Raw genomic sequence first — 24,987 nt, 5'->3', positions numbered from 1 at the left:
ATTATTTCTAAGAACTTCAGCCCAAACTTAGTATTAGTCAACTATCTCATATTGTTGCAAGAAAGGGCCAGACTCATTTTGGAGTGTGTTAACAGGAGTCTTGATTACAAGAGTGTAAGTACTACACTCCTTCCAAAGAAATGAGGTATTGGCTGTAATACTGTATTTAGTTTAGGGCACCACACTTTAAAAAAGATGAGGACAAATTGGAGAGAGTCCAGTGGACAGCAGCAAGGATCATTAGAGGTTGCATTTTCTAAATCTGTGAGGAAAGATAGGAGCTGGGTTTGTTTAGTCTGAAAAAAGAGAAGACTGAAGGTGGATGTGATAACTGTTTTTAAATATATAAAAGCATTGCTATGAAAAGGACAGCAATCATAGATTTAGAGGATCATAGAAAAACAGGGCTGGAAGAGAGCTTTGCAAGTCATCTGGTCCAACCCTCTGCCTGAGGCAGCATCATCCCTATTCAAACCATTCCAAATCATAGTCTAACATTACTAAAAATACACAGGCAAACCAGTCACACAACTACAAGGCATAGCATCCTAATCGGCCACAGGCAAAGCAGGGGACAATGATGGCTCATGCCCTGCTGCTGCAAAGGTTGTTAAAATATGCTTGAGAGATCCCAGGAAGAGGGCCACATCCCACTACAGAGAAAGGCAACCCCCCAACCCCAGTCTGGGCCAGTGGGTGCTGTCTGATATGTTCTGCTCAGTATCTCCCTTCTTGTGGACCCTTCTGGTGGACCTTTGACCTGCACCCTTCTTGTGGACCTTTGACTTGCACTCCTGTCCCTGTTTTTTTATTGTTTGTCTTTGTGAGTGTGAGTTCTTCTCTAGGGCACAAATAAGATGTTAGACTCTGCCTTCACTCATAACAGTATCAATCTTGCTTGCCACGACTTTGGTGGGAGTAGTTATAGAAGGTCCACCACACGAGGAGAAGGCTTACTAATTTAATAATGATAATTACATCTGCCTGCACGTATGTAGCTTATCACAGCTGGCTGTCAGCTGTCAGTCTCTTAGCTGGGTTACTGACTCTGGTTTACAAGTAGCTTATCAGTCCTGTAACAATCACCCTGTTTTGGCTGGGGGTGTCCGTTTGCCCGCCCATTCCCGCATCAACAGAAAAAAGTCTTTTACTGTTATGTCTGCTGCTGCGTTCCGCTGGCAGCCTTAACTCTCTGTTCTTGGCGTGCGGTTAACTCCACCACTCACTGCTTCAATAGGAATTTCTTCATAGGCTCTCTCTCTCTCCTTACCTGCGCCCCCTCACAGGACTAGTTGTCACTTCTGGTGTTTAATGCTTCCGCTCCAGTTCCCCTTCTGGGGGCTCTCTTCCCGCTAATTGTCAATCCTTTATACAAAGTTTCTAATGAATCATTATCATTTCCCAGTGCTCAGCCACCTGACTATGGGAATCGTTAATTAGCAAATAAGCCTCTTTGTATCCCGGTCTCTTTAACCAATGGAACTTCTAAGAAGCAATTTACACTTCCCCAAACAGTTCTCTGACAGGCAGTTAGATACCTGGTTGGGCTCATAATTATACTGTATCTCGTTTCGGGGCCAACTGTAAGTTTTAAACAAATGGGTTCTTTGCCCGCACATTTCTGTAACAGGAGCAAAGTCTTGTTACAGTCTCCAGTAATCAGTTGTCACCTTTTCTGTAGCCTCCCCATCTGATGGAGGCCAATAGGTTACTTGGTGGGCCTACGGCTACATCTCTGAAGGTGATAAATAGGCCCTACCCCCCAGTCTGTACCAGTCTGACCATGGGGTAAAATTCCTTCCTGACCCCAATTATTCTGTCTCCATTCAGAATAGAACAAAAAGAAATCAGCTAAATTCATAGCAAAAAAGCTTTGAATTATATTAGGAAAACTTTTCTAACTATAAGGGTAGTGAAATCCTGGAATCAGACTACCTAAGATAGGTTTGGAATAATACCCCCCAGCCCACAGGCTAAATCTGGCTTGTAGAGCCATTTCTTTTGGCTGACAGGAGATTTGGCAGTGGAGGAACGAACGATGGCAGTGTTAATTGCTGCTTCCCTGCTGCCAAATTTCCAGACTCAAGGAAAGCACAGCAGGTTGGATAATATGGACCTGTGTGCTAGATCACTGCAGTATGCAGCAGGGTCTGGCTCTTGGACAAGTATTCTGAACATCCAGATGCTATGATGATATTCCCCTTAGAAATGTGGTAATAGTAGCTCTAGTCTTGGAATACATATTAGTAAACTCTTGTTGGTACTGATAGGTGGTGGAAGGCTGGGGCTTAGCCCCCACAAACTAGTTTCACAGCGGCCAACAACAGCAGCAGCACCATGGTGCTGCTCAGCATGCAGCCAGGCCAGCGCCCCACACTCTCTTAGCTCTACACAGCTGAGGAAGAATAGGCTAACTGTGCATGCATTGCACCATGCAGAGCATGATGGGAGTTGTAGTTCTTATGCTGATGCATGCACTCAGCCCCTCCAAATAATATTTTCTCAGACTACCTAAGATATCATGGAGTATGGATAGTGAGATCAGACCCCCACAAGAGCTATAGTTGATCTAAGAAAGAATTTTAATTGAAATTCCTGATCCAGGCACATTTATAATTTTGGTTATGGATGAACGGATTGAAATATCTCATGTTTGATAATCACACATTACCCATCCTTCTACCTGAGTATAGTGTGGATTATGGTAGTAATGCAAAACTGGGATAGAATGCATCCTTTCCTTATAGGCCCCAGGTCAAAGGAGAAACTGGTTACTAACCTGTGAACACCCTTTCCTCAAACTGTGTATCTGGTTTTGTACTTAGAACCTAGTTCTGTGCTTCCTAGGCAAGAATAGATGGCAACTGTTGCTAGGGGTTAGTGTTATAGCTCTTTCTCAGTGGTATAGAAGAGTAAGAAGAATCATTATGCACTTCAAGGGAAGGAAGGGAAAATGGTTCTTAAACTCTATTGACTACTTCACTGCAATGCTGAAGTGAATTGTTGCCACTTCATGTTTTGTTTTTTTTGAAATGTGTATCTGCAAATGAATGAGGTGCAATTTGACCCTTGTGTGCATTATGAGACTTGACAATTACTGCAAATGGAGGGGAAAAAAATCCATATGCTTCAAAGTATAAACCCATTCCTATGGGGTTTGGAGATTGCTTGATGGATTTTTTTTCCATAATTACCTATTATGGGGATTCTTTCTTCAGAAGAATCTGGAGATGGCTATGTGGCAGAGCACAGGGTGTGTCTGCCACTTTAAGGGCTTGAGCAGGCTTCAGATCAGCCTGCAGGTGGGAGAAGACCTAATCAGGAGGGTCACATGGCACCCAGGAGGCTGCCTGATTGGTATAGGGCTAGGCAGTTAGGGTATAAGACAGGCCTTGAGAGCAGAGCTGGGCAGTTGCAACTATGGAGCTGAAGGGTGAACATCTCCTGACTGGAGTACTGCTGCTCCTAGAACACTTGGAGGTTAAGAGTAGGAACTATGGGGATGGAGGAGGTTCCTGGTCCTGGGGAATGACCTGAAACTACACCCTGATGGGGTTGGATGGTGTGGAGACAGTCTCCAGGAAATGCCACACTCGTGCTTCCCTAGTGAAAGGTGAGTATGGGGTGCTGGAAAGTCTCAGCCCCCACTGCCTTGTGGGTGACCCCATGGGGGGAAAGGCTAGGAGAGCATACCCAAATAGAAAAGCACAGGGCCAAGGCCCATAGAGTGGGGCCTGAGGCCCATGGGGTGAAACACCTAGTGGCCCCAATGAGGGGGTGGAGTGAGAGCTGGAGGCTGCATAGAGTAGGGTCCAGGGAGGGAGGAGGGGCTGAAGGACTGCACATAGGCTGGCCAGAGTAGAGGCCCATTAAGGGGCAGAGAGAGAGAGAGAGAGAGAGAGAGAGAGTGAGCCCAGTGAGAGTGGAACAGTGGGCTCAGAAGAGGTCCCGGAGGAGCTATGTGGTCCATGAGCTCAGAAGGCAGACCTCTATGAGTGAGAGGGCTAGCTGCCAAGAACCTACCCATAAAACCATGACTGGTCAATGCTGAGGCCAGGACTACGATGGTCAAAGGGCCTGAGTGCCCACCACGAGGGACAGCCAGAGCTAGAGGCTTGGAATCCTGACTGGCCTAGAGGCAAGGCCAGGGCTTGTGAGGCCAAAGGTCCTGGAGGAGGCCACTGCCAGGGGTGATGTGTAGGGGGTACATGGGGGTGCACATTCACCCCCTGAGAGTGCTGGTACACCCCCTGTCAGGCCGTACTCCCTGTTTAGCCAGCGGGCAGGGGGGCAGGTGGGAACACCATTGTCCCCCCTGCAAGCGCCGGCTGGGGAGCAGGGCTGCCAGTAAAAGTGGCTGCGCCACTTCTGGAAGTGGGTGCAGGAGTTCTGGAAGTGGCGTGGCCACTTGTGGTTAGTAGGATCGGCCGCGGGGGACCTCTCCCTCTCCCCAGTCAGCTGGATCGGCTGCTTGGGACCACCCTCCTGGTCACTGACTGGTGTCAGGGGAGGCATGTGCCCCCCTGACTCAAGAGGCACCAGACACCCATGGCCACTGCTGAGAGGGAAGGAGGTCAAGGCAGGTTTGCAGCCCAATATGAGGGCAGAGGTTAGGCTGCCTGAATAGGAGGGATCCACGTCAGGGTCCGAAAGTCAGACTGGAATAGAGTGAGGCCCAGTGTGGGGCTGGAGCCATATATTGATGCCATGTGCGAGGCATGGGACATGGTGTAGGATGGTATGGAGCCATGTATTATGCCTTTGGCATTGGGCATTAAATGGGCAGCCTCCCTCCTATAAGAAACTTCTGAGTTTCATCAAAGGCATGACAGGAGAGGCAGGTGGGTGACTGCCCTAGACAAGTAGGTGGGCCAATGATTGGACTGGCCTCGAGATAGCTCCCTACCACAGCTATTAAAAGAGATAGACCATGGGACTAGATGGATCATAGAAAAAGACTAGGCCCTTAATGACAAGTTTCTGAGTTGAGGCCTGGAGCATGACTTTTGCTCATCTCCTCTCTGCAGAGTTACTCAATTCCCAAGAAAGAATGACTTGGCAAAAACTCCCAAGTTTTAAAACAAGTGCAATTTTTTTTATCAAATTGTAGAGAACAAGCAGGTACAATGCCCATACAAATCAATAACAACAATCACAATTTTCTTATGTAAGACAACATTAACATTTGAAGGCTTCCCCTCTTATTCAACTCCTTTAAATTAACCTGCTCTCATAAAGGCATTGCTTCATTTCAAGTACAAGGAGAACTGTGTAAAATTTCTGACCTCCTTCTTCTAGATGCTGCTTACCAGTGTTGTCAGCAGTCTCTCCCAGTCTGGGGACCAGCTTGAGAGTTCCCCATCTTCTCATTACCTGATGGTAATTCTGCTCTTTAAGAAAATGTAAACTCAGTGACAACCCTTTACACAACTGCGGCAGAACCTGGACTGTTTAACTAAGCAATGGAGTGATGCTGTTTTGGAGGCATTTGCTTTCCAAGGATTTTGCTTTCTCATATAGCTCCCCAGGAGTCGGGGGAAGGAGGTTGGCTCTTTTCCTTTTTTGTACTACCCACGTGTTCCAGCTTTGCAGGAATTCCAGTTGTTAGCAGCTCCCTAATCAACCTTGCTTCAACTTTGGTGAAATCCCTGATAGAAAGGGAAGGCTGAAAGCATGCTCTTCTCTCCACAGAGAAAAAACCTACACATGGCATCTGGGTTTCCAGGGCCGCCTCTTTATTGGCTTCTTCCCTTCTCCTGTTCCTTGAGGGAGGAGATAGATGTGAAAAAAAATTCTTCATTGCCTCACTTTCCTTCAGCCACTGGGACAGCATTTAGGTTTGAGAATTCAAATCTGCACCTCTGAAAATGTGAAAAGATTCAGTTTTAAGGAGCAAGGATTTGCTCAGGCCTAGTTTGTCCATATGGAGCATTACAAGTAAATGAATCTCTCCCCCAGCTTTCTGTAGGACCTGTTCCTTTTTTACAGCCTTTCTTTTAGTATTGACTCATACTAGAAAGGTTTTCTCTGTGGGACCACATCGTTGGCACCGTGCTGCACAACAGGTGCTCAGAACCCCAGGGCGAGCGCGGGGATAGAATTCAGATCCTTCTATCCTGGAGATCTGTTATCACTTGAAAGAAATGAGAAGCTCTCTTAGCACCAATTAGTGTAGGGAGCGTGCTACAAAGTCAAGCAGTTTTGTTTCATCTGAGAAGAGGGCAATAGAATATATGCACAATAAGCGGCTTATCACAGTACATTTTCCCCAGAAACGTCAACATTCCTGTTTACCTACCAGAATACTTTATATCAGACCAACATTTTACCCTGTTGCCTGAGTTGAATCTGAGTGAGGAGCTCATGATTGGGCCTTTGGGCAATAACATGTGTTTCCCACCCAGCACCCTGAAAATGGCTGCTGCTGCTTTGGTTGTGTTATGAGCAGTGTTGGTGTGAGCTGGTTAATATTCTATATGAGCTCTGTACGGAGCAATCTGGGCCCTTCTTGCTAGGGTAGCACCAGGTGCATTTACAAGATGTTTGGACAGGGGACACATTGGAGAGTGAGGCAGCCATGGTCAAAGAGTTTGTGTGGCAGTGTCCCCTTTGGAGTCCATGTGTTAGTCTCAGGATCGTAGCAGTCCATTGAATCAGAGTCTTCAATGACGTTGTCGGTGGTGAGACGACGCCCACCGGTAACAAACAACTTGTTCTTGATCACAGCAGCTCCATGATGCATCCGCCTGTCCTTCATGTCTGCACATTTAACAAACTTGTTGGCTTTTGTATCATAAGCAATTATTCTCCGTGTATATCCTGGATGGGACAGATGAATAGGAGTTATAATCTACATCCAACAGAAGCAATAACAACAATTTTCTTCAGTGGTCCTCCAGAATCATTATGCATCTTGTATAGGACTAAGCATAAGGAGTTTACCTGGGAGGTAAGAACTTGCCACAGATTAACCTCCTTCCCTGCCTGAGTCCACACGCTGGCTCCCATCCTCACAATATTTGAGTGTAGCTGAATGCTATAAAACACCCCGGAGATGCATCTGCTGTACTAGATCAGATAGTTGATCTTCACAGGTTATACTTTCAGTTTTTTGCCTAGGGTTTTTAAATCTCTGGGCTATTTCTCCTAGCTGAAATCGGATCAGAGTGAAATCTTTTGAAGCACTGGAGAAAAATCTTAGCATAGTTCCCTCCCTATAGGGGGCTTAGCTTGTATAGGAGGTGCTTTGCTTGAGAGGGACAAGTTTCTACCACATCAGTCCCTTGATGGCAAGGGGAAGTGGGGTGAAGTTTGTCTTGCCAACCCGTGAACAGGCGGCAGGTGGGTCAGCTCCCTAGTTCTGTAGATCCTTTGAGGTAAGTGCTGGAGCCCAGGCATCTAGAGCACTTTTTTCTACCTGAGAAGAACACAGCCTACCCCCCACCCCGACAACACAAGTTCATTAGGGTATTGCCACTGGTGGCTCGCCTAGGTGGTTACTGTTCCAGGCACTGTCAGTCAGCAGGGGTTTCCATAGCACAGTGGATGGGTTAGTATTGATAAGGCTGGTAGCTTTCTAGTCCCTTTGGGTTAAGCAGAGGGTGCCCAGTGGCCTGGAGTCTTTTTCTCATGGGTAGTTTATTACTTGTTTGGCAGCTGGCTTAAAAAACAAGAAGAAATCTTTGGCTAGAATAGTAAAGACAGCTAAATACCTTGCAAGCAGCATGACAGGGCAAAGCAACTGGCTTATTCCTCCTCCCAGTTTTCTTCCCTTGCACACCCTTTGTGACCTCTGTCCACAGACCACTAAGACATCTTGCTATACTGACATTTGAGTGACGGCATCTCAAAGCTTCCTTACGCAGGGCACATTCAAGGATTGGTCATGGACTCACGCACTATGAACTCCTGGTAGGGACCCATTTCTGTTCCCACATGTGCAAAGGATCTCATTAACATCATTTAGGGTTTTGGTTCAAGCTGTGTATATGTAGAAATTTTATGGTGGACTTTGGTCTAAAAGATTTCCTTCCTTATTCCCTTTTCACTGATCAGTGATGAACATTTGGCCAACGTGTAGGCAAAACTGCTAGTAAACGAAGCCTGCATGAAATAAATCTGCTCTAAAGCAAAATGAAAGATGTTTAAAGACCAAAAGGTCTTGACAGACTTTTCTAGTACCTCTATCTAATTGTCCATCTTATTTAGAGAGAGACCTAAACTAAGAAATGAGATGCTTTGAATGTGTAAGGAAGGGGCTTGTGCTCCAATTTAGATCTGACCCTACCGCTTGTAGTCTCAGCTTGGGTCAGGACTAATGTTGCGAGAAATCTACCTTCTGCCACCACAGGTGATCTCACCAGGTGTTTTGCCATTTGGAGCTGAAGTCTCATGAGTTTTTACTCCCATGAGATCAGCACCTGAAGCCCAGCCCACACTGATTCTGTTTCAGATTTGGATCTTGGTGCACTTAGAGAAACTGCCAACAGAAATTCAAGTGAGCGCACAAGGGAGAAAAATGAGGGTCCTTTGTCAGTAAAAACAAAGCCCCCTGTTGTTCAGGCCAATCAGTTCTCCTTTGTTTTGAAATCAGCTGTAATGCAAGGCAGACTTGAAGTGCAGTGAATGCTATTTGAAGAAAAAAATGTTATGGTTGTTTTGTAAGTTCAATCATTGATCAACCACAAACATTTGGCCAACATTTTGGCATTGCTAGTAAATAAAGCCTGCATGCGGTAAATTTCTCTGCTTTAAAGCAAAATAAAATATGTTTAAAATTACCTTGGATTTATTATCAAAAATCCACAAAAATCCAAACGACTGACACTCCTCAGCAGAGTAATTGGACCAATGTGAGGCTTTGGATAGATATGTTTCAAGATAAAATATGTTGCCCTCTTCCTCTGTGATCTAGTAGCAAGGTGAGCTGCCTTGCTTGCTTCCCTGAGAGCTCAACCCTGAACCGTTCACTCAAGCTCAGGATTCTGACTCCCTTACTCATGTTGCAGATAGGCCCAAGAGGGGAAGGGTGGTTCAGTGGTTAGGAGCTGGAAGATCTATGTTCAACGTCCTGTTCTGTTACAGAATTTTTGTGAACATGGGCACATTCCTTTGCCTCCCTGTATCTTAGATCCCTATATATAAAAGAGTGAGGTGCTCTGATGCAGATGCTCAGAGTACTAGAGATAGACAGAATGGGACTGCATAAATAAGGAGGAAGAAACTGGCCTCAGTGTTGTGTGAGAAATTGAGGAACTGCAGTTCCCCACACATCTTTAAATGCTAATTACTGGGAACTTTACATCTTTCAGGAAAGAAGAGAAAGGCCTCATCTTTAAATGTCTGCTTTGCATAGTAGTACAGGGAGTAGACTTTGAGTCCAAGGAGCACCCCGCTCCCTGAGCATTCACACTAAGATCAATGAAGTGAAGTACAGTGCAGCAGCTCAGCACAGGAGTTGCAAAACCAAACTCATTTGTTTCTATAAAACATCACGTTGCTCAGTTCCCTTCCTGTCTAGCCCTGATAAGGGGTATCCTCCAGCTGCATCAACTCAGGGGTAGAACAAGGAAGGAATTGGAATCCCATTTCTAATTCCTTTTCTGATTTCCTTCATTTTCTGTGAGAGAAGTAGCATGCATTTGTCTGTCAGCAGATTGTCTCCCTCTGGACCAGCTGGCAGGCTGTGAGCAGGGGCAGAGTTGGGATTCTGCTTATTCCTTCTCTTTATCCACCCACCTGTCTGAGAAGGTAGCAGCAGCCCCATGATGTCTCCTCTCTCCCTCATGCTCTGGCTCCGAAGGCTGCGGTAGGCACATGGGAGCTAGGGGGAGCACATGGGAGCTAGGGGTTGCCCCTTCTTTGCAGGTCAGCAGTCATGTAACCAAGTGGGGGTGACCCAGTCAGCAGTTTCTAAATTTTTCACTGGTGACTGCTTCTGGTTCAGTTGAATCTCTGTGTGGCTTGCAATACTTACCATAAATATCGTAATGCCTAATTTGCGAACCACTGCCCATAAGGAGTGGCTGATAGTATTGTCCAGTTTCATGAACCCCGACTCTCACTGTCTGGTCAGGTTGGTGATACCACATAACTGGGAATGTGTTGAACAGACATAATGGGCACTGACAGAAGCGACATTTGTTACACGTTCAGCCCCCTGAAAGTGCTCTATAGCTGTGCCCTGACAGTGCTTGATCGCAGGGGGTCTACCTCACTTAATGAGGGTTCAGATGAAGGCGCTCCAAAAGGAAGTGCCTTCATTAACTTCTGTCAACTGCCCAGCCCTGCTCCCAGTGCTGTCTGCAGGATGGGAGGGGAAAGAAAAAGGGGAAGGGAGCTCTGGGCTGGGGTTTGCCTAGCCTGAGCTGGGGTGGGTGGATTGGAGCCCCTCTGCCTTGCGCCCCCCTCAAGCTTCCCCACCCCAGCTGAGGCTGGTCAAACCCCAGGCTGAAGCTCCCTCCCCTCCCTTCTCTCCTTCCCATCCTGCGACAGCACTGGAGCTGGGAGGAGGGGCAGGGCTCAGGGAGAGAAGTTGCAGACAGGCAGCCTCTTTGCTGGATCAGCTCCAAAGTGGAGCTGTTTCCTTCCCCCACCCCGCCAAACAGTGAACATCTGTTGGGTTTGTGGGGAGTCACTCTAAATCATAGCGCTTTCTGTGGAGCGCCATGAGGTAGAACAGGGAGCTGCTCATCTGTCAGTGCCCAAGGAAACCCTTAGTCAATGCGTATGTCAAATCCTGCAGGAGCCAGGCATCTGCAAATGACAGAGGTGGCCTAATATAACTTTTACCTCCAACGATAATAATCTGGTCTCCAATCACCACTGCAGGTGCACAGACATTCTTCACTATTCTGGTCTCCATTCGAAACCACATGTTCCTGGATACATGGTAAACCTGGAAAATAAACAGAGATACACAGCAGATGATTGCAGCTACAGGGGAAGTTATGTTTTTGTTTGTTTTTGCTTGTTAACATATGTGGAAACAGCCTAGAGGGTTGATTTCCTAGAAAATGAAGATTTTTTTTCCATGTTTTTCCCCCTAATATGTCCACTTTGAGAGCAACACAATTGTTAAACCTTGTAAACACAAGGATGTTTGTGCACAGTTAGCTAGGGTATGGATTTGCTTAAGTGCATAAACTACTTCACATTTACACCCCTTGTGGACACTCTCTGGATATAGATATGCAAAAAATGTATCTTATAGCTATAGAAGGCAAAGCCTTTTCTGTCCATCAGCTGCTACATGGCAGCTGTCAGTTTGTAGTGTCCTACAGCAGAGTAAATAAATGGGAACTAATGATAATTTACTTCTTTCATTGAGGACTTAGTTATGACAGATGAGCTTGTGCTGACTGCAGGGCTAATTTGTGCATGCAGTTAGTTATTGAGGAGCAGAGGCCACGTGGTAAAGCTCCCACCCTCTTTTAGCCTGTAGTAAATTGTTCATATGTCCATACCATTACAAGGTTGCAGTGTACTCCCTTTTCATGCCTGTGCTTACTGCACAATACTTTTCCTGTGTAGTCAATTGTTTTGGTCCACCTGTGTCTAGATGGCCCATCAGGCTGACATGGTAAGGCACACCAGCTTCAGAGCCAAGAGTGCACAAGGCAGTGATGTGTCCAAATAACTAGAAAGGTCATTTACAGCTGGGTTTACTGAAGGCAGCCCTTGGGTTGAACCTGGAGTCACATTGGTGCTCATGCCTCTGGACCTGTAGCAAGATGCTTTAATTGCTCTGCCACTGAATCTCTTCCTCCTGTGTGGACAAGCCCTTATTTTATGTAGATTTGCTGACAGCCACCTTGTTAACCCAACTGCTGTATTCATATTGGTGCCTGGTACAGGTCAGGCTGGCATAGATAGTTGATAATGGGCTTTTGACTCATTAATCTCTGTCACCAATTCAAATGTAGCCCTTGTTGTTATTGATAGAAACCTATTGCTAGACGACGGCTGTTTGGTGGCTGATATTTGGTCTTTTGAACATCTCTCTGAATACATGAACAATATTTCTTTCTGCTAGTAACCAGATAACATCCCTATGGTAAATGCAACATTTGTTCATACAGTGGTGATCATCTTAGCCACCACCAAGAACTGAAACAGGGACCTTCAGAGTTAAAGGATCAGGCTGTCTTCAGGAAGCTATAGTGGATTTGCATTCTCTGTGGTTTGGAAGCAGTGTGGGATTCATAACCTGTACAGACCAGTTACACTTGCATGGAAAAGTATTAAGAGCATGCTACTGATACATCATATATGAAACACAACTTTACTTATCAAAGCAGTTCAAGAATTGGAAGTAAGGCTGATGGCCAGCATCATGTGTCCAATAGGGGTGTGCGAAGTGGGCCCTATTCTATTCAAATTCGGCCCAAATTGGGGACAGTGATTTGATTTGCTGATTTGGATCAGTGTCCCCGGTTCGATTCATCTGAATCTGAATCTGAAGATTTGATCCTGATTCAGAGAAGCAGCGAATCAGACATAGACACAGCTTTAAACGTTTTTTCTACTACCTTGAGGTACCAGTGTGGCTCGTGAATGCTATGATGCTGGGGCGCATGAAGTGTCCCACAGGAGTTGCAGGGGGGGAGGCCTCACCTTCTTGGTGGTGAACCCAGAAGTGGACTGGAAGTACTTCTGGTACACTTGTGGGTCTGCATGCTTGGGGCCCCCCCACAACACCCAGCTTGGCAATTGACTGCAGGGGGATCCTAGGTGCCCCCCCAAACCCAGGAGGCTCCAGTCACCAAGCCAGGGGGGCGCGGGGTGGCCCCCCTGCATGCTCCCTGGTTTCTGGTCCACTTCCAGGTCTGCTGCTGAGCACGCTGGGGAGCCCCCCGTGCTACTGTAGGACGCTCCATCTGCCCCAGCACTGCAGCATTCACAAGCCACCTGGTACCTAGAGGTACGTAGAAAAAACATTTAAAGCTGTGTCTATCTTCAAATCTTTCCGAATCTCTTCAGATGGATTCAGAAGGTTCTGATTTGATTCAGAGAGATTAAATGGTCCTCTGATTCAATTTGGATTCAGAGATTTGGCCACCGAATCAGGCCGAATCTCTGCCGATTTGAATTGGGGACCAAAGCTTCACACAGCCCTAGTATCCAACTGGCAATCTGCAGGCCATCAACAAGGACCACAGTTTTAGAACCAATGGCTGGTGTAAAATGAGCTGATGATTTAAGTCCTTGGTCCCAGTGACTAGGAAATCAGTCATAATAACCACCATCATGAAGAGAGCCTTTGCTGATAATGTCAGTGGAGAGACCAATGACTGAGTCCTTGATTCAACCAGATACTTAGACACGGTCCTAACAAGAATGACTGACTTCAAATGGATGCACATATTAGGCATGTGGCTTAGCATCTATTTGTAAGACCACTATATGACATCTTTCTAAAGCAATAAAATCAGTCAAGGCTAAGCCCTCACTTGGCTTAATTTAGACTTTCTAAGAAACCAATGGGAGTTTGCCTGGGAAAGGATGAAATAAAACTTAAGGAAGGCTCTTAGGGACAATAATAAAGGTTTCTTTTGGAAATAAGAAAGGAATTTAAATACCATTTTCCTTCATATAGGACACCATGGAATGAGCATTTCCAACTTATCATGTGTTTCTTGCCATCTACTGCATGAGACAGAAGATAATTTGGTTCAACATTGGGCTTTGATTTCATCAGCAAGTTTTGGGTGAGACGCACTGAATATGTTCAAGAAAATGAGATGGGCAGGTCAAGGAGTTACCTGTATTAGACGGACTGGGTTTTGCATGATGTCTTCCCCTCCAAAGAGATAAATTCTTTGCTCTTTAGCAGCTACCGCAGGGTGAAGGACAGCGACAGGCATGTTTGCCATGTTCTCACAGGTGTTGTAAATGCTGTCATACCTCTCTACAGAATTCAGAATTTCTTGGTTCTCTCCAATTCCTCCAAATGAGAAGATATAATTTTTATAGGCTATGCTCCTGTGGGAGTAACGTGGAATTAGCATAGGTTCAACTAACCTCCACTGATTTAGTTTGAGGGAGAAAATATAAATGTTATCACTGATTGGGCTTCTATTGTCATTAATGGGTCTCCCTCCTAGCACATAAATATTGCTGTGCAGACTCACTGAGGAGGCTTTGTAAAGGCGCACAGGAAGTTTGGCAAGGCTAAGCCATTGACTGGTCTTTTCATCATATAGTAGGACATCTCTGGTTGTCTGCTGGTTGTCCTTCCTGCCACCAATGAGGATGAGGAATTCTTGGTATGAATACCTACGAGGAACATGCCACAGAGGTTTGATGTCAGGAGCACTAGTGCTATACAAAGAAAACATCTGTCTTCTGGCTGACTCTAGGATGTTCCTGCAAGTGGGTGAAGACTGAATGAGGGAGTCATTGGCAATGAAGTGGAAGAGGAAGGTTGGGTGGACGTACTGAAGCCGGACCTTTCTGAACAAGTCGTGGATGTAACCCTGTCGGGCCTGGAGATCATGCCGGATCCAGATCATCAATGTTTCAAAAACCTGTTCTTCCTCACCACAGAGCTCATCATCTCCAAGGTAGTCAATCAGTTCGAAGGCACAAAGCTCTTTCAGGTCCTCAGAAGAGGCTACGTCAGGAAAGTATTTCAATGCCATTGCCTTGGCTTTCGTATTGAGATTTTGGCAGTTCAAGATTTTGGAGAGCCTGATCATGCTCAGGCAGTTATCAGGAGTCAACTTGTCTTGGAGGTACAAAGAGCAGGCCTCGAACAATTTAACATACTGCAGCATGGAAGAAGCCTCAAATAGGTACAAAACATTGTCAGCTGTGATAAGAATCTCCCCGGTGTAAACATAGAGGATAATCTGATATAAAATATTGGAGTCAATGCCTTTCAGGTCAACTTTTGCCTGGTGACTCTCTTTAAAGTTGTTGCAGAACATCGCCTTGAAATACGGACTGCTTGAAGCAAGGACATTCCTGTGGCAAGGGATTTCAAAGCCATCAGTGCACAGTGTAACGTCAGTCAGCATCGCGTTCTGCCTTAAAGCATTGAGCTGCCTCAGCAATTCTGAGGAGAAATCGTGGTCTTTGAAGAGAAATTCCTCTGCAGAGCCCACCTCCATGGTCAAACAGGATAGATGTGAATGCTGGACTAGGCAGGGATAGTACAGTCTTAGCAGCTGCTATATAAATGTCTGCTCCGAAGTGACCAGGGATCAGGACTTTGGTTTCTCTAAATATCTTTCCTCTGTCTGCACATAAAATTGGGAACGCTAGTTAAGCACAGTGGGAAAGGACTAAAGAGCCTAAGAGGTCACTTAAAACCCTTTTTTTAAAGTTTATCAGATGGGTTAGAGCTCTGAAGTCAGCTTCTTCTATTAGCCTGATAAAAAGCAAAAGCATTAACGTTATCTTGCTGATTTGCAGTGAAAGCTAGAAGTCCGAAGCAAATGGTTTGTTCACTTCAATCAGATCTAATAAACTTGCTTAGCCACTTATTCACGATTTTGAAGTATTCACAGTTTAGTAGCTTATGTCTCTCTCCCTCAGCGTTAGTCATGCCCAAAGAATGTAAATCTGGCAGAGCTAAACTCTGCAGCAGGACAAACTAAACCCGAGAGACTGGGAATCTGCTTTAAAATAGCAATTTATTAACTCTGCTTAGCGGCTGCTTCTTTATATTAATCAGACACACAATGACTAAATAATGCACAAGGCAGAACAATAAGGCGGCTATCAATTTGCATGACTACCCAGCTGCTCAACCTGCAGGGAAATCGCGTGGTAGAAATGTTTACCTTAGATTGTCCTTCCCTGCATTCACTCACTCTATGGCGTTTAGTCTCTGCTGAGATTTTCCATAGCTAGTGCCTGAGTAAAAGCTACAAACTCACAAGACGTTCCTTTCGGTAGGTAAGTGATTCATGGAGGGTGATTTCTGGATTTGTTTATTCTCAAGGTACTTTTGCTGCTTGCGGGAGCTCTGTGAAAGAGCCAGTCGGCAGCACGGCATTGTCTGCATTCCAGGGCTAAGAATAGTTGCGTGTGGACTTCGCGATGTTATCACATGTGACTTTGCAGTTGCCTTTTGCAACAACCTGGACAGTACCGAGCATGCCCAATTGCTGTTTTTCTGACAAATGTTTACGTACAATAAATAGACACCAAGATGAAAGTTCACTTATAAATGTCCTGCCTGTCTCTTTGAAAACAGACACAAGGCCCTGTCCTAAAGTGCTTGGGAATTCTAGAAGGCTGTAAACAGCCTGAAATGTTTAGTGTTAAGTCATGCACTGTTAGGTATTTTCATTCGAAGGGAGGAGAAAACAGGGGCAACAAGGCTAGGGACAGACATTACACATAAACCAGTTTAAGTGACCAGAAACTGGGTTAAACCTGTAACGGAATAAATGTTCAGTGCACATAAACCAGGTGCAAAATGGCTGAAAGCAGTTTGAGATAAACCTGGTTGAATGTACTATCAGACATAACTGATTGAACTCAAACCAGGTCTGACTGCTCACGTAGGTTCCTAGCCGAAATACAGGCCCTCCAACTAACCCAGGAGGTGCACAGCCCCACCAGGAGAGACGCCTTGTTGGACCTGGTGCTGGCCACAGGTGATGACCTTGTGGGGGGGCTGCGGGTGCTGGACCACCTGGGCGACAGTGATCATTGCCTGCTGGAATTCACCATCCAGCGCAAGGTAGCAAAGGCCTGCAGCAAGGCAGCAGCCCTAGACTTCAGGAGTGCGGACTTCAATGAGGTAAGGAGAATAGTTGGGGAGGTACTGAGGTCCCAGAGGGGAGGGGAGGGGAGTCAGGTGTCCAAGAAGAGCAGTCGTTCCTTAAGGCGACGATCTCCAAGCCCAAAGGGAGGTAATCCCAACAAGGGTCAAAGGGGGCAAGAGGGTGAAAAAGCCCCTGTGGCTCACTAAAAGCATACGGGAACGTCTCCTGGTTAAAAGGGAGGCGTACACCCAATGGAAGGGAGGGGTCATCACCAAGGAGGACTACATCTCGGTAGCTTGGGGCTGCAGGGGGGCGGTCAGGAAGGCCAAGGCGGAGATGGGACTGGGACTAGCGACCCGGATGAAGGACAACAAGAAGTCCATTTTTAAATACATAGGGGGCAAAAAGAAGGTACCGGGTAACATGAGGCCTCTGCAAGACACGTTAGGAAATCTGGTTGTTGCACCAGATAACAAAGCTAACCTATTTAACAATTTCTTTGCCTCCATTTTCCTGAGCAGGGAACAGATCAGCCCGTCTGCCAGGACCCCCTCAGGCCCCAGGGGAGGTGCACCCCAGGCCTAGGGTCAGTGAGGGTCTAGTCAGGGAACTTCTGGAGGGGCTGGACATATTTAAATCATCTGGTCCTGACGATCTCCACCCCAGAGTGCTGAGGGAATCGGCAGTGGTCATTGCAGGACCCCTGGCACGGCTTTACGAGCACTCGTGGTGCTCCGGTGTGGTGCCAGAGGACTGGAAAAGGGCCAGTGTGGTTCCCATTTTCAAAAAAGGGAGGAGGGAGGACCCAGGAAACTATAGGCCAGTTAGGCTTACCTCGATCCTGGGTAAGCTTTTTGAGAGAATTATCCTGGCGCATGTCCACGAGGGGCCAGCAGGGGAGGTTATGCTTAGGGGCAACCAACATGGGTTCATTCGAGGCAGGTCCTGTCAGACCAACCTGGTGGCCTTCTATGACCAGGTCACAAAATCCTTAGATGCAGGAGTAGCAGTGGACATAGTCTTTCTGGACTTCAGGAAGGCCTTTGATACTGTCTCTCACCCCATTCTCATTAAAAAAACTAGGGGGCTGTGGCGTTGACACCTACACAGTCAGATGGGTCACTAACTGGCTGGAGGGCCGCACCCAGAGAGTGGTGGTGAACGGGTCATTTTTGACCTGGAGGGATGTGGGCAGTGGGGTCCCCCAGGGCTTGGTCCTTAGACCTGCGCTGTTCAACATCTTCATCAATGACTTGGACGAGGGGGTAAGAAGCACCCTGTTCAAATTTGCTGATGACACTAAGATGTGGGGGGATGTGGGCACGCTAGAAGGGAGGAATAGGCTGCAATCAGACCTAGACAGGTTACAGGGGTGGGCGTATGAGAACAGGATGGGTTTCAGCACTGAGAAGTGCAAGGTGCTGCACCTGGGGGGGAAGAACCAGCAGCATACTTACAGGCTGGGGAACTCCCTTCTCATCAGTGCAGAGGCAGAAAAGGATCTTGGAGTCATTATTGATGCCAAAATGAACATGGGCCGACACTGTGGGGATGAGGTCAGGAAGGCCAACCACACCTTGTCATGCATCCACAGATGCATCTCGAGCAGGTCCAACAAGGTGATCCTCCCCCTCTATGCAGCACTGGTCAGGGCACAGTTGGAGTACTGCGTCCAGTTCTGGGCGCCGCACTTCAGGAGGGATGTGGACAACATGGAGATGGTCCAGAGGAGGGCCACCCGCATGATCAGGGGGCAGCAGGGCAGGCCCTATGAGGAGAGGCTAAGGGACCTGAACTTGTTCAGCCTCCACAAGAGAAGGTTGAGGGGGGATCTAGTGGCTGTTTACAAACTAGTCAGGGGGGACCAGCAGGCATTGGGGGAGTCCCTGTTCCCCCAAGCACTACCAGGAGTGACTAGAAATAACGGTCACAAGCTGGCAGAGGATAGATTCAGGCTAGACATCAGGAGGCGCTACTTCACTGTCAGGGCAGCTAGGATCTGGAACCAACTTCCAAGCGAAGTGGTGCTGGCTCCTACCCTGGGGGGTCTTTAAGAGGAGGTTAGACGAACACCTTGCTGGGGTCGTTTGACCCCAGTACTTTTTCCTGCCATGGCAGGGGGTCGGACTTGATGATCTGCTCAGGTCCCTTCCGACCCTACCAACTATGAAACTATGCAATGTCTGTCCCAGACTCCATCCTGGTTAAACCAGAGTCCACCAGCATCCCAACATACTCTCTGGACTGGGCTCTCTGCTCCAGCCAAGCAGGGCTGGCCCCACCCCACCCCACCCTAGCCAGCATTGGCGATGCATAGGGGGTGCATGCTGGTATACGTGCACCCCCTGAGATTGGTGGTGCACCCCCTGCAAAAAGCACCGCTGATGCTCACCACCCTCCCCCTTCGCTGCTGACACTGCCAGCAGCATCTGCTGGCGGTTCCTGATCGCCACCGCCGATTGCTGGTCAGTGCTTGCCCCCCCCAACACGGCTGCCTGCGGGTGGTCCCCACTCACCACCACCATGCCACCTCCGCCGCTGCCTGTGGGTGGTCGCCATGCCCCCCCCAGCCTCTGGGGGCATTCGGCGTTCATGCCAGCTAGAGCAGAGACAGGCAGGGGCAGGCAGGGGTGGAAGTCTGGCCAGAGAGGGTTTAATTCCCCCCTCCCTGTCCCATTGGCAGGGACCCAAACTTTTTTTGAATGTCTGTCCCTAGCCCAGGACTTTGTGATGAGACCTTTCTATTTTAAGGAAAGGTGTGGGGAAGTCCTGGTATCCTACCTGTTAAGGTGTGGGACTGAGCATGGGAGATGTTGATTGGACTGAGTTCACCACATAAGGAAAAACTGTTAAGCGGGTTTAAGACAGCTCTTGGACATACCTCTCCTGCCTTAGAGCGGACTTTTCTACCTGGAGCTCATTCCAGCAGAACCCTGTGCCCAGACAGTTTCTTATCGCAGTGCTTCATGTTACTCAGCAGGCCATCAGAGATCAGATGTTGCAGCTGTATAGCACCTTTTGTGCAAAGGCTTCTGTTATCTTTAAAAACCTTAGTCAGTTAAGCTTCCTGGAGGAACGTGAAGGTTGCAGATAGGGAAACTGAAGTGAAGCAGCTTGTGGAAGATCACACAACAAGTGATCTTCCACAAGCTGATTTCCGTCAGACACGGAAATATAACCCAGGTGTCCCGATTTGCAGTGTTTTGCTGTTGCTGCTCAACAATTTCCCCTTTCTTTGGGATGGCATTGTATCCACCGTTGGTTCATAAGTACCAGTACAAGGTCAGACTAGCCTGTTCATTATTAAGAAAAACAAAAGTCTTTTACATGACCTGATGTTAAAGCCAAAAGCAGAACTGGTCAGAAGGTCCTTATATTTGCTGCAGTCCCGAAAAGGCAGAGCCAAGTCAAAATCACCACACTGTTATGGTAACCACAGTTTGGCATCACCATTTGCAATTCCTGATCTCCCAGAATTATTTTCATGCGGGCAAAACACGCTGCTCCAGGTATTATAAACCTCTGTTAAGCTATGTACTTCATGTTAATGACTGTCCCCCAGGTGGTATTCTCCTGCTGAGTATCCAACATAAAAACATGCTAAATTAACTGGAGGTTAGGCAGTGCCCCAAATTCACAGCCCTGTGTGGGGACAGTGCAGGGCCGTACCCACAATCACAAAGGGAGATGGAGCTCCCTGGACTTCAGAGACCGAGCTGGGAAACCTCTTCAAAGGGTACAGCACGCTGTATCTCTTCCCTGCAGCCAGCCACATCTGGTGGTTGTTATGTAGCGGGGTGGATGGAAGGACAGTTTTTCCAACTTGTCTCCTCAGTGGCTCCTTCAAGCAAGCTGCTCGTAGGGAGACCCCATTGTTAACCTCCCTTGCAACTGCACGATCCCTGAGACTGCAATGAGGGCCGTACAAAATGTGCTGGGGTCGGGAGCAGTATTCCTTCCTGCTCTCTTGCCCCACAGCCTTGGGGGCTGGCCATGATTTTGTCCTAAATATTTACAAACCAAAATGAAAGGTTCTCTTCCCTCTTCCTGAGAACATGAAATACCCAAACAAGATGCTGTGTGTGCCTGCGTTTGCAGTGCGGTTCTTTTTGCTGATTGATTTGGCTTTCTCGCTCTCTGCTCTGGCACTAGCTCTTTGGGGTTTGTTTGTTTGCTTAGTTTTTTTGGCCTTTTCTCGCAATAGCTGGGGATTAATATTTTTAACCCCTAAAGAAGTCAACACTGATATTGGACTCCTTGTGGACCCAGCTTGCATTTGCATTTTACGGACTTTGGGGTAGATGGGATATTCTGTCACATCTGGATGCTGGTATGTTTGAAATCCTTCTCTGAGCTCCAGTGCTGAGGTTTGTGCTCAGCCAATTCCTACTTATGCAAGCTCCCATTGACCGCAGCATCTGGCCCATATATTTGAAGTTGCCTCTTCCTCTGTTAAGGACGCAGAGCTAAAGCTCCAGAAGCATTAGTTCAAACCCAGGTCTGGGTTCATGCCTAACACAGTCACAGTTGATCTAGCTGTAAATGGGAATCTGGTCATTTGGGCTGGGCTCAAAGGCATCCAGATATGATGCCAGCCAGGTCACTCTCTTGTGTGCCATTGGCTACAGAAATGGATGTACCAAATCCACACTAGCCAAATGGACTGTTAAGGGTTGGGGAAGTACTTTTATTTGATTCATCTGTCAGATTGGTACCTATGGATATTTCCTCTCAAAATGTTTCTACTAAACCTGGCTGTGACTCTGGTGAAGGGACAATCCTGCTGCTTGGCTTTACCTCTTCCTTTGTGTGAAGGGAGGCTACAGTTTCAAACACAGCCTCCCACCGGTTTGATATGGGCCTTAGCCAGGTTATTGCTGTCAAGTTTGCTCGAGTTAAACCACAGCCTGAGCTTGAAAGGCCACAGAGCTGGGCATGTGACAGAAACAGCAGCAAGTATTGGATTGGATTTCCCTTCCAAGTATATTTAGAAATAATTTTTCCTGGAGCAGTCCATAATTATTAACTTCTATGTACAGCATATACATGCAGTATCTTGAGATGTATACATGAGCTACTATGTCATCATATGTCATGTATTTGTTCACGTAACACCTTTATGAGGTAAGGTAGTATTGTTATCTGAGACACTAACTTATCCCCAAGAAGTCTATGACAGAAGCGGAAACTGAACATAGATCCCTCAAGTGAGCGAGTGCCCTAACCACTGGGCCGTTGTAACCAAACCTGTTCAACAATCTTTGTTCATAAGTTTACATGTGCAGAACCTAGTGGTATCAGTGTAATGCATCCTTTTGTGCAGGAATAATAGCCTCTCTTTTGTGACCGAGTTGCTGACGGAGATGAAGCAATATCTGTTACCATTCACTGAGGAATGAGACTGAAAAAAAGATGTAAAACAGTACATTAACAGAGATGTGCACAGAGAAGATTGGCGACACCAGATACCTTTTCAAACCATTTGCCGATCCCATTTCAAAGCAGGTGAAACAGAATAAAGAGCGAGAAAAAGTTAATGTCTGCTGGCCCCATTTGCTATTGTTTGAGCTGCATTAATGCATTATGAGTCAAATACTGCCCTGGGTTGGCCTGTATGGGAAGAGGGTAAGGAGAGGTTCAGGGGGTTTGTGGTCACCCACTTGTTAGCTGGCCAGGATTATGGCCCAATCCTTCAGCTCTAGATAGGGGGACTACCCAAGTTGTTAAACACTGCAGACTGGACCTCCTGGGATTTTGGGCTATGTTTCAGGATCGTTAGAGGCCATGGATCTTCATGAGTAGATGTGAGACACTGAAATCACTGGAAGATATCTTGGGTGAATACAATTCAGTATGAATCTATGCAAGTGGAGACATTCACATATGAGAGTGGGATGGAACGCTTCGTATTACTTCAAAGGGAGCCGTACAATATTGGGGGATATTCCAAAGGCACTGGAACACAATACACATTTTATTCATTCCAGCAGTATAGCTCCTTGGTTGCCTAACAAATTGTTCTGACCCTGCTGCTGCTTTCCCTCAAACACAAATCTTGCTGAATTCTACCCATCTTCCCTTGTACCTAGCAAATTTGCATTTTACCTGTTCTGCTGATCCTCTTCTGCTGAAACTCTATCCACCTGATCTCTCTCATTGCCCTCTTGCTGCTACATTATGCATCTTCTGTTTAGCTGATTAGCAAGCGCAGCTCCACACAGCAGCTCAAATCTTCAGCTGTTTCTTGCATTCGCGCACAACACAGAACCTGGCTTCTCCTCAGTTGGAATCAACAGATCCAGAGTCTGGACCTGACTTTTGTTCTGAATTTTGCAGGCTACCTAGTGGGTCTGAGCTGAATAACTCAGCGATTTGTTTTTGGATCTGAATCTCTAGTCTCCAAGTTCAGGAGAGTTAGGGTTATGGCTTCTGACCTATTATGGAGGAAGGGGGCCAGATTTTTCTCTGCAAGGTGACTCCACAAGCTTCATTGCCACCCCTCTGCTTATATAACTCAGGAAAGAGTTTGGCCCAAGAAGTTTGGACCTGATTTTTGACTGCTAGGTGTTGGTTCAGGCCAATCACTAGTTAGGAGGTGAGAGGTAGAAAGAGAAGCTGTAAATTTGTGATGCTTAAAAATAGACACTTACACTTCATATTTAGGAACTTAAAGAAGAGGCTTGATTTTTAAGAAGTGCTAAGGATCTGCAGATCCCATTGAGAGGTAATTTAGGCACCCAAATCTGAATATTTTAGAATTGCTACTTAATCCTTACCTCACCCCAGCTTCTTTATGCCCATATGGAAACTTGCTATACTTATCCCAAAACTGCATCACCCACATACTGGTATGACCTGAACCTTCCTGTATTGGATGTACAATATGACCTCTAAATGATAAAAGATCCCTGGGAACATCAGACACCTGAGTAATTATTTATGAATCTGTCTAAGGTCTCTGATTACAACAGGACTATCAAAGCAGCAAGTATTAGGAACACTGCTGCACTCTTTCTGGATTCAATGAGTTTAAACGTCATTGCTAACGTCAAATATAGAAGCACATGGTTGACTTCAAATTAGGGAGCTAGTTCAGTCTATTGAAAAACTGACAAAATATTACCACATTCACTCAAATCCAAGACGACTTTGAATTTAAGACCACCCCCCAGTAATTAGATTCTACACATAGAAAAATTATCCATTGGTTACAGTTTTCTATGTATAGAATCTAATTATTGGAGGGTCTTCTTAAATTTGCCCCTCCCCTTTGCTCTGGCAGAGAAAGCAGCGGTGGAGGTGAGGCAGGCAGCCAGACCCCCACCCCTTGCCCTTATTGCCTGCCCGCCTGTGCCTGTTCCTGCCTCCCTCCATCTGTCCACTCTGCCACCTGCCCCCCTCCACACTTACCTTCTGCTCTGGCCCTGGCCCCAGCCTTGGCCTTGCCTACAGGCCCACCTGGCCACATAGAAGCAGCAGCAGCAGCTCCAGGCTGGGCAGGTCAGGATCAGGTCTGGAGCCAGAGCCAAAGGTGAAGGTGAAGCACTGTAGGTGTGTGGGGTGGATGGGAGGGTGGGGGGTAGAGAGTGCCTAGGCTGTGCAGTCTCCTCTGTTCTCCCCCAAGCCACACACCCAAGTCTACCCTCTACTCTCTGTGCCTCCCCTCACTGCATGGTCTCCCCAGTCCTCCCCCTCACTGTGCAGTGTCCCTTGCACTCCCCTTGGTGTGCGCCCCCGTCTCTGCAGGAAAAAAACAACCTGGCATAGTGCAGGTGGTGGTGGCTTGGCCCTGACTTCGGCCCTGGGCCTGGGGTTTGGGTGGCAGCAGCTGTCTGCTGCAACTGCTATTGAATCCAAGATGAGGCTCTCCCCCATCTTGACTGGGGGAGGGCACTCATCTTGGATTTGAATAAATACAGTAACTCTGTTAAATAATCCTATGATTATTTAACAGATTATTTAACTTTCTGGGTCTGGTGTGCTATACTCTCCTCCATCTGTCCAAGGAGTCCTCCATACCTGAGCTCATCCCAGCCTCAGATACTAAGTCTCAGTGCTGTGACCTTGATATAAATAGGAAGAGAGAGAAAGGGGGGTCAAGATCCTCAAAGTTTTCTATTTCAGTGACTAGACTTCTAGATATCTATTGAGAATCTGGGTCAGACAGGTTTTGTTCAACTTGCTTCAGAATTTAGTACATTGTGATAAAAAGTTTTACCCCACACAAACAAAATGCTCTAAGCTCATCTCTGAATCAGCCACTCAT

The 24,987-nt window shown here is 46.9% G+C and overlaps 1 protein-coding gene across 2 annotated transcripts; it reads right to left on the bottom strand.

Annotated features, from left to right (window-relative positions):
* Window positions 1-5,069: 5,069 nt before the first annotated feature.
* On the bottom strand, window positions 5,070-16,060 carry KLHL38 (kelch like family member 38). 2 transcript variants are annotated; one of them, XM_014603851.3, is made up of 4 exons: window positions 15,789-16,060; window positions 13,764-15,373; window positions 10,792-10,897; window positions 5,070-6,819 (listed from the first exon to the last, which is right to left on the bottom strand). In XM_014603851.3, the coding sequence occupies exons 2-4, from the start codon at window positions 15,111-15,113 to the stop codon at window positions 6,533-6,535; spliced, it is 1,743 nt and encodes a 580-aa protein (XP_014459337.1). In that variant the 5' UTR covers window positions 15,114-15,373; window positions 15,789-16,060; the 3' UTR covers window positions 5,070-6,532. The 2 variants fall into 2 exon arrangements, with proteins under 2 accessions (XP_014459337.1, XP_059579769.1); XM_059723786.1 differs by having other exon boundaries at window positions 13,764-16,060.
* Between the last annotated feature and the right edge of the window lie 8,927 nt (window positions 16,061-24,987).

The sequence above is a fragment of the Alligator mississippiensis genome, chromosome 3 (assembly GCF_030867095.1).
Source record: "Alligator mississippiensis isolate rAllMis1 chromosome 3, rAllMis1, whole genome shotgun sequence".
Classification (NCBI taxonomy): Eukaryota; Metazoa; Chordata; order Crocodylia; family Alligatoridae; genus Alligator; species Alligator mississippiensis.
The sequence above is the reverse complement of the archived record's forward strand: the minus strand, read 5'-3'. Positions and strand labels throughout refer to the sequence as shown.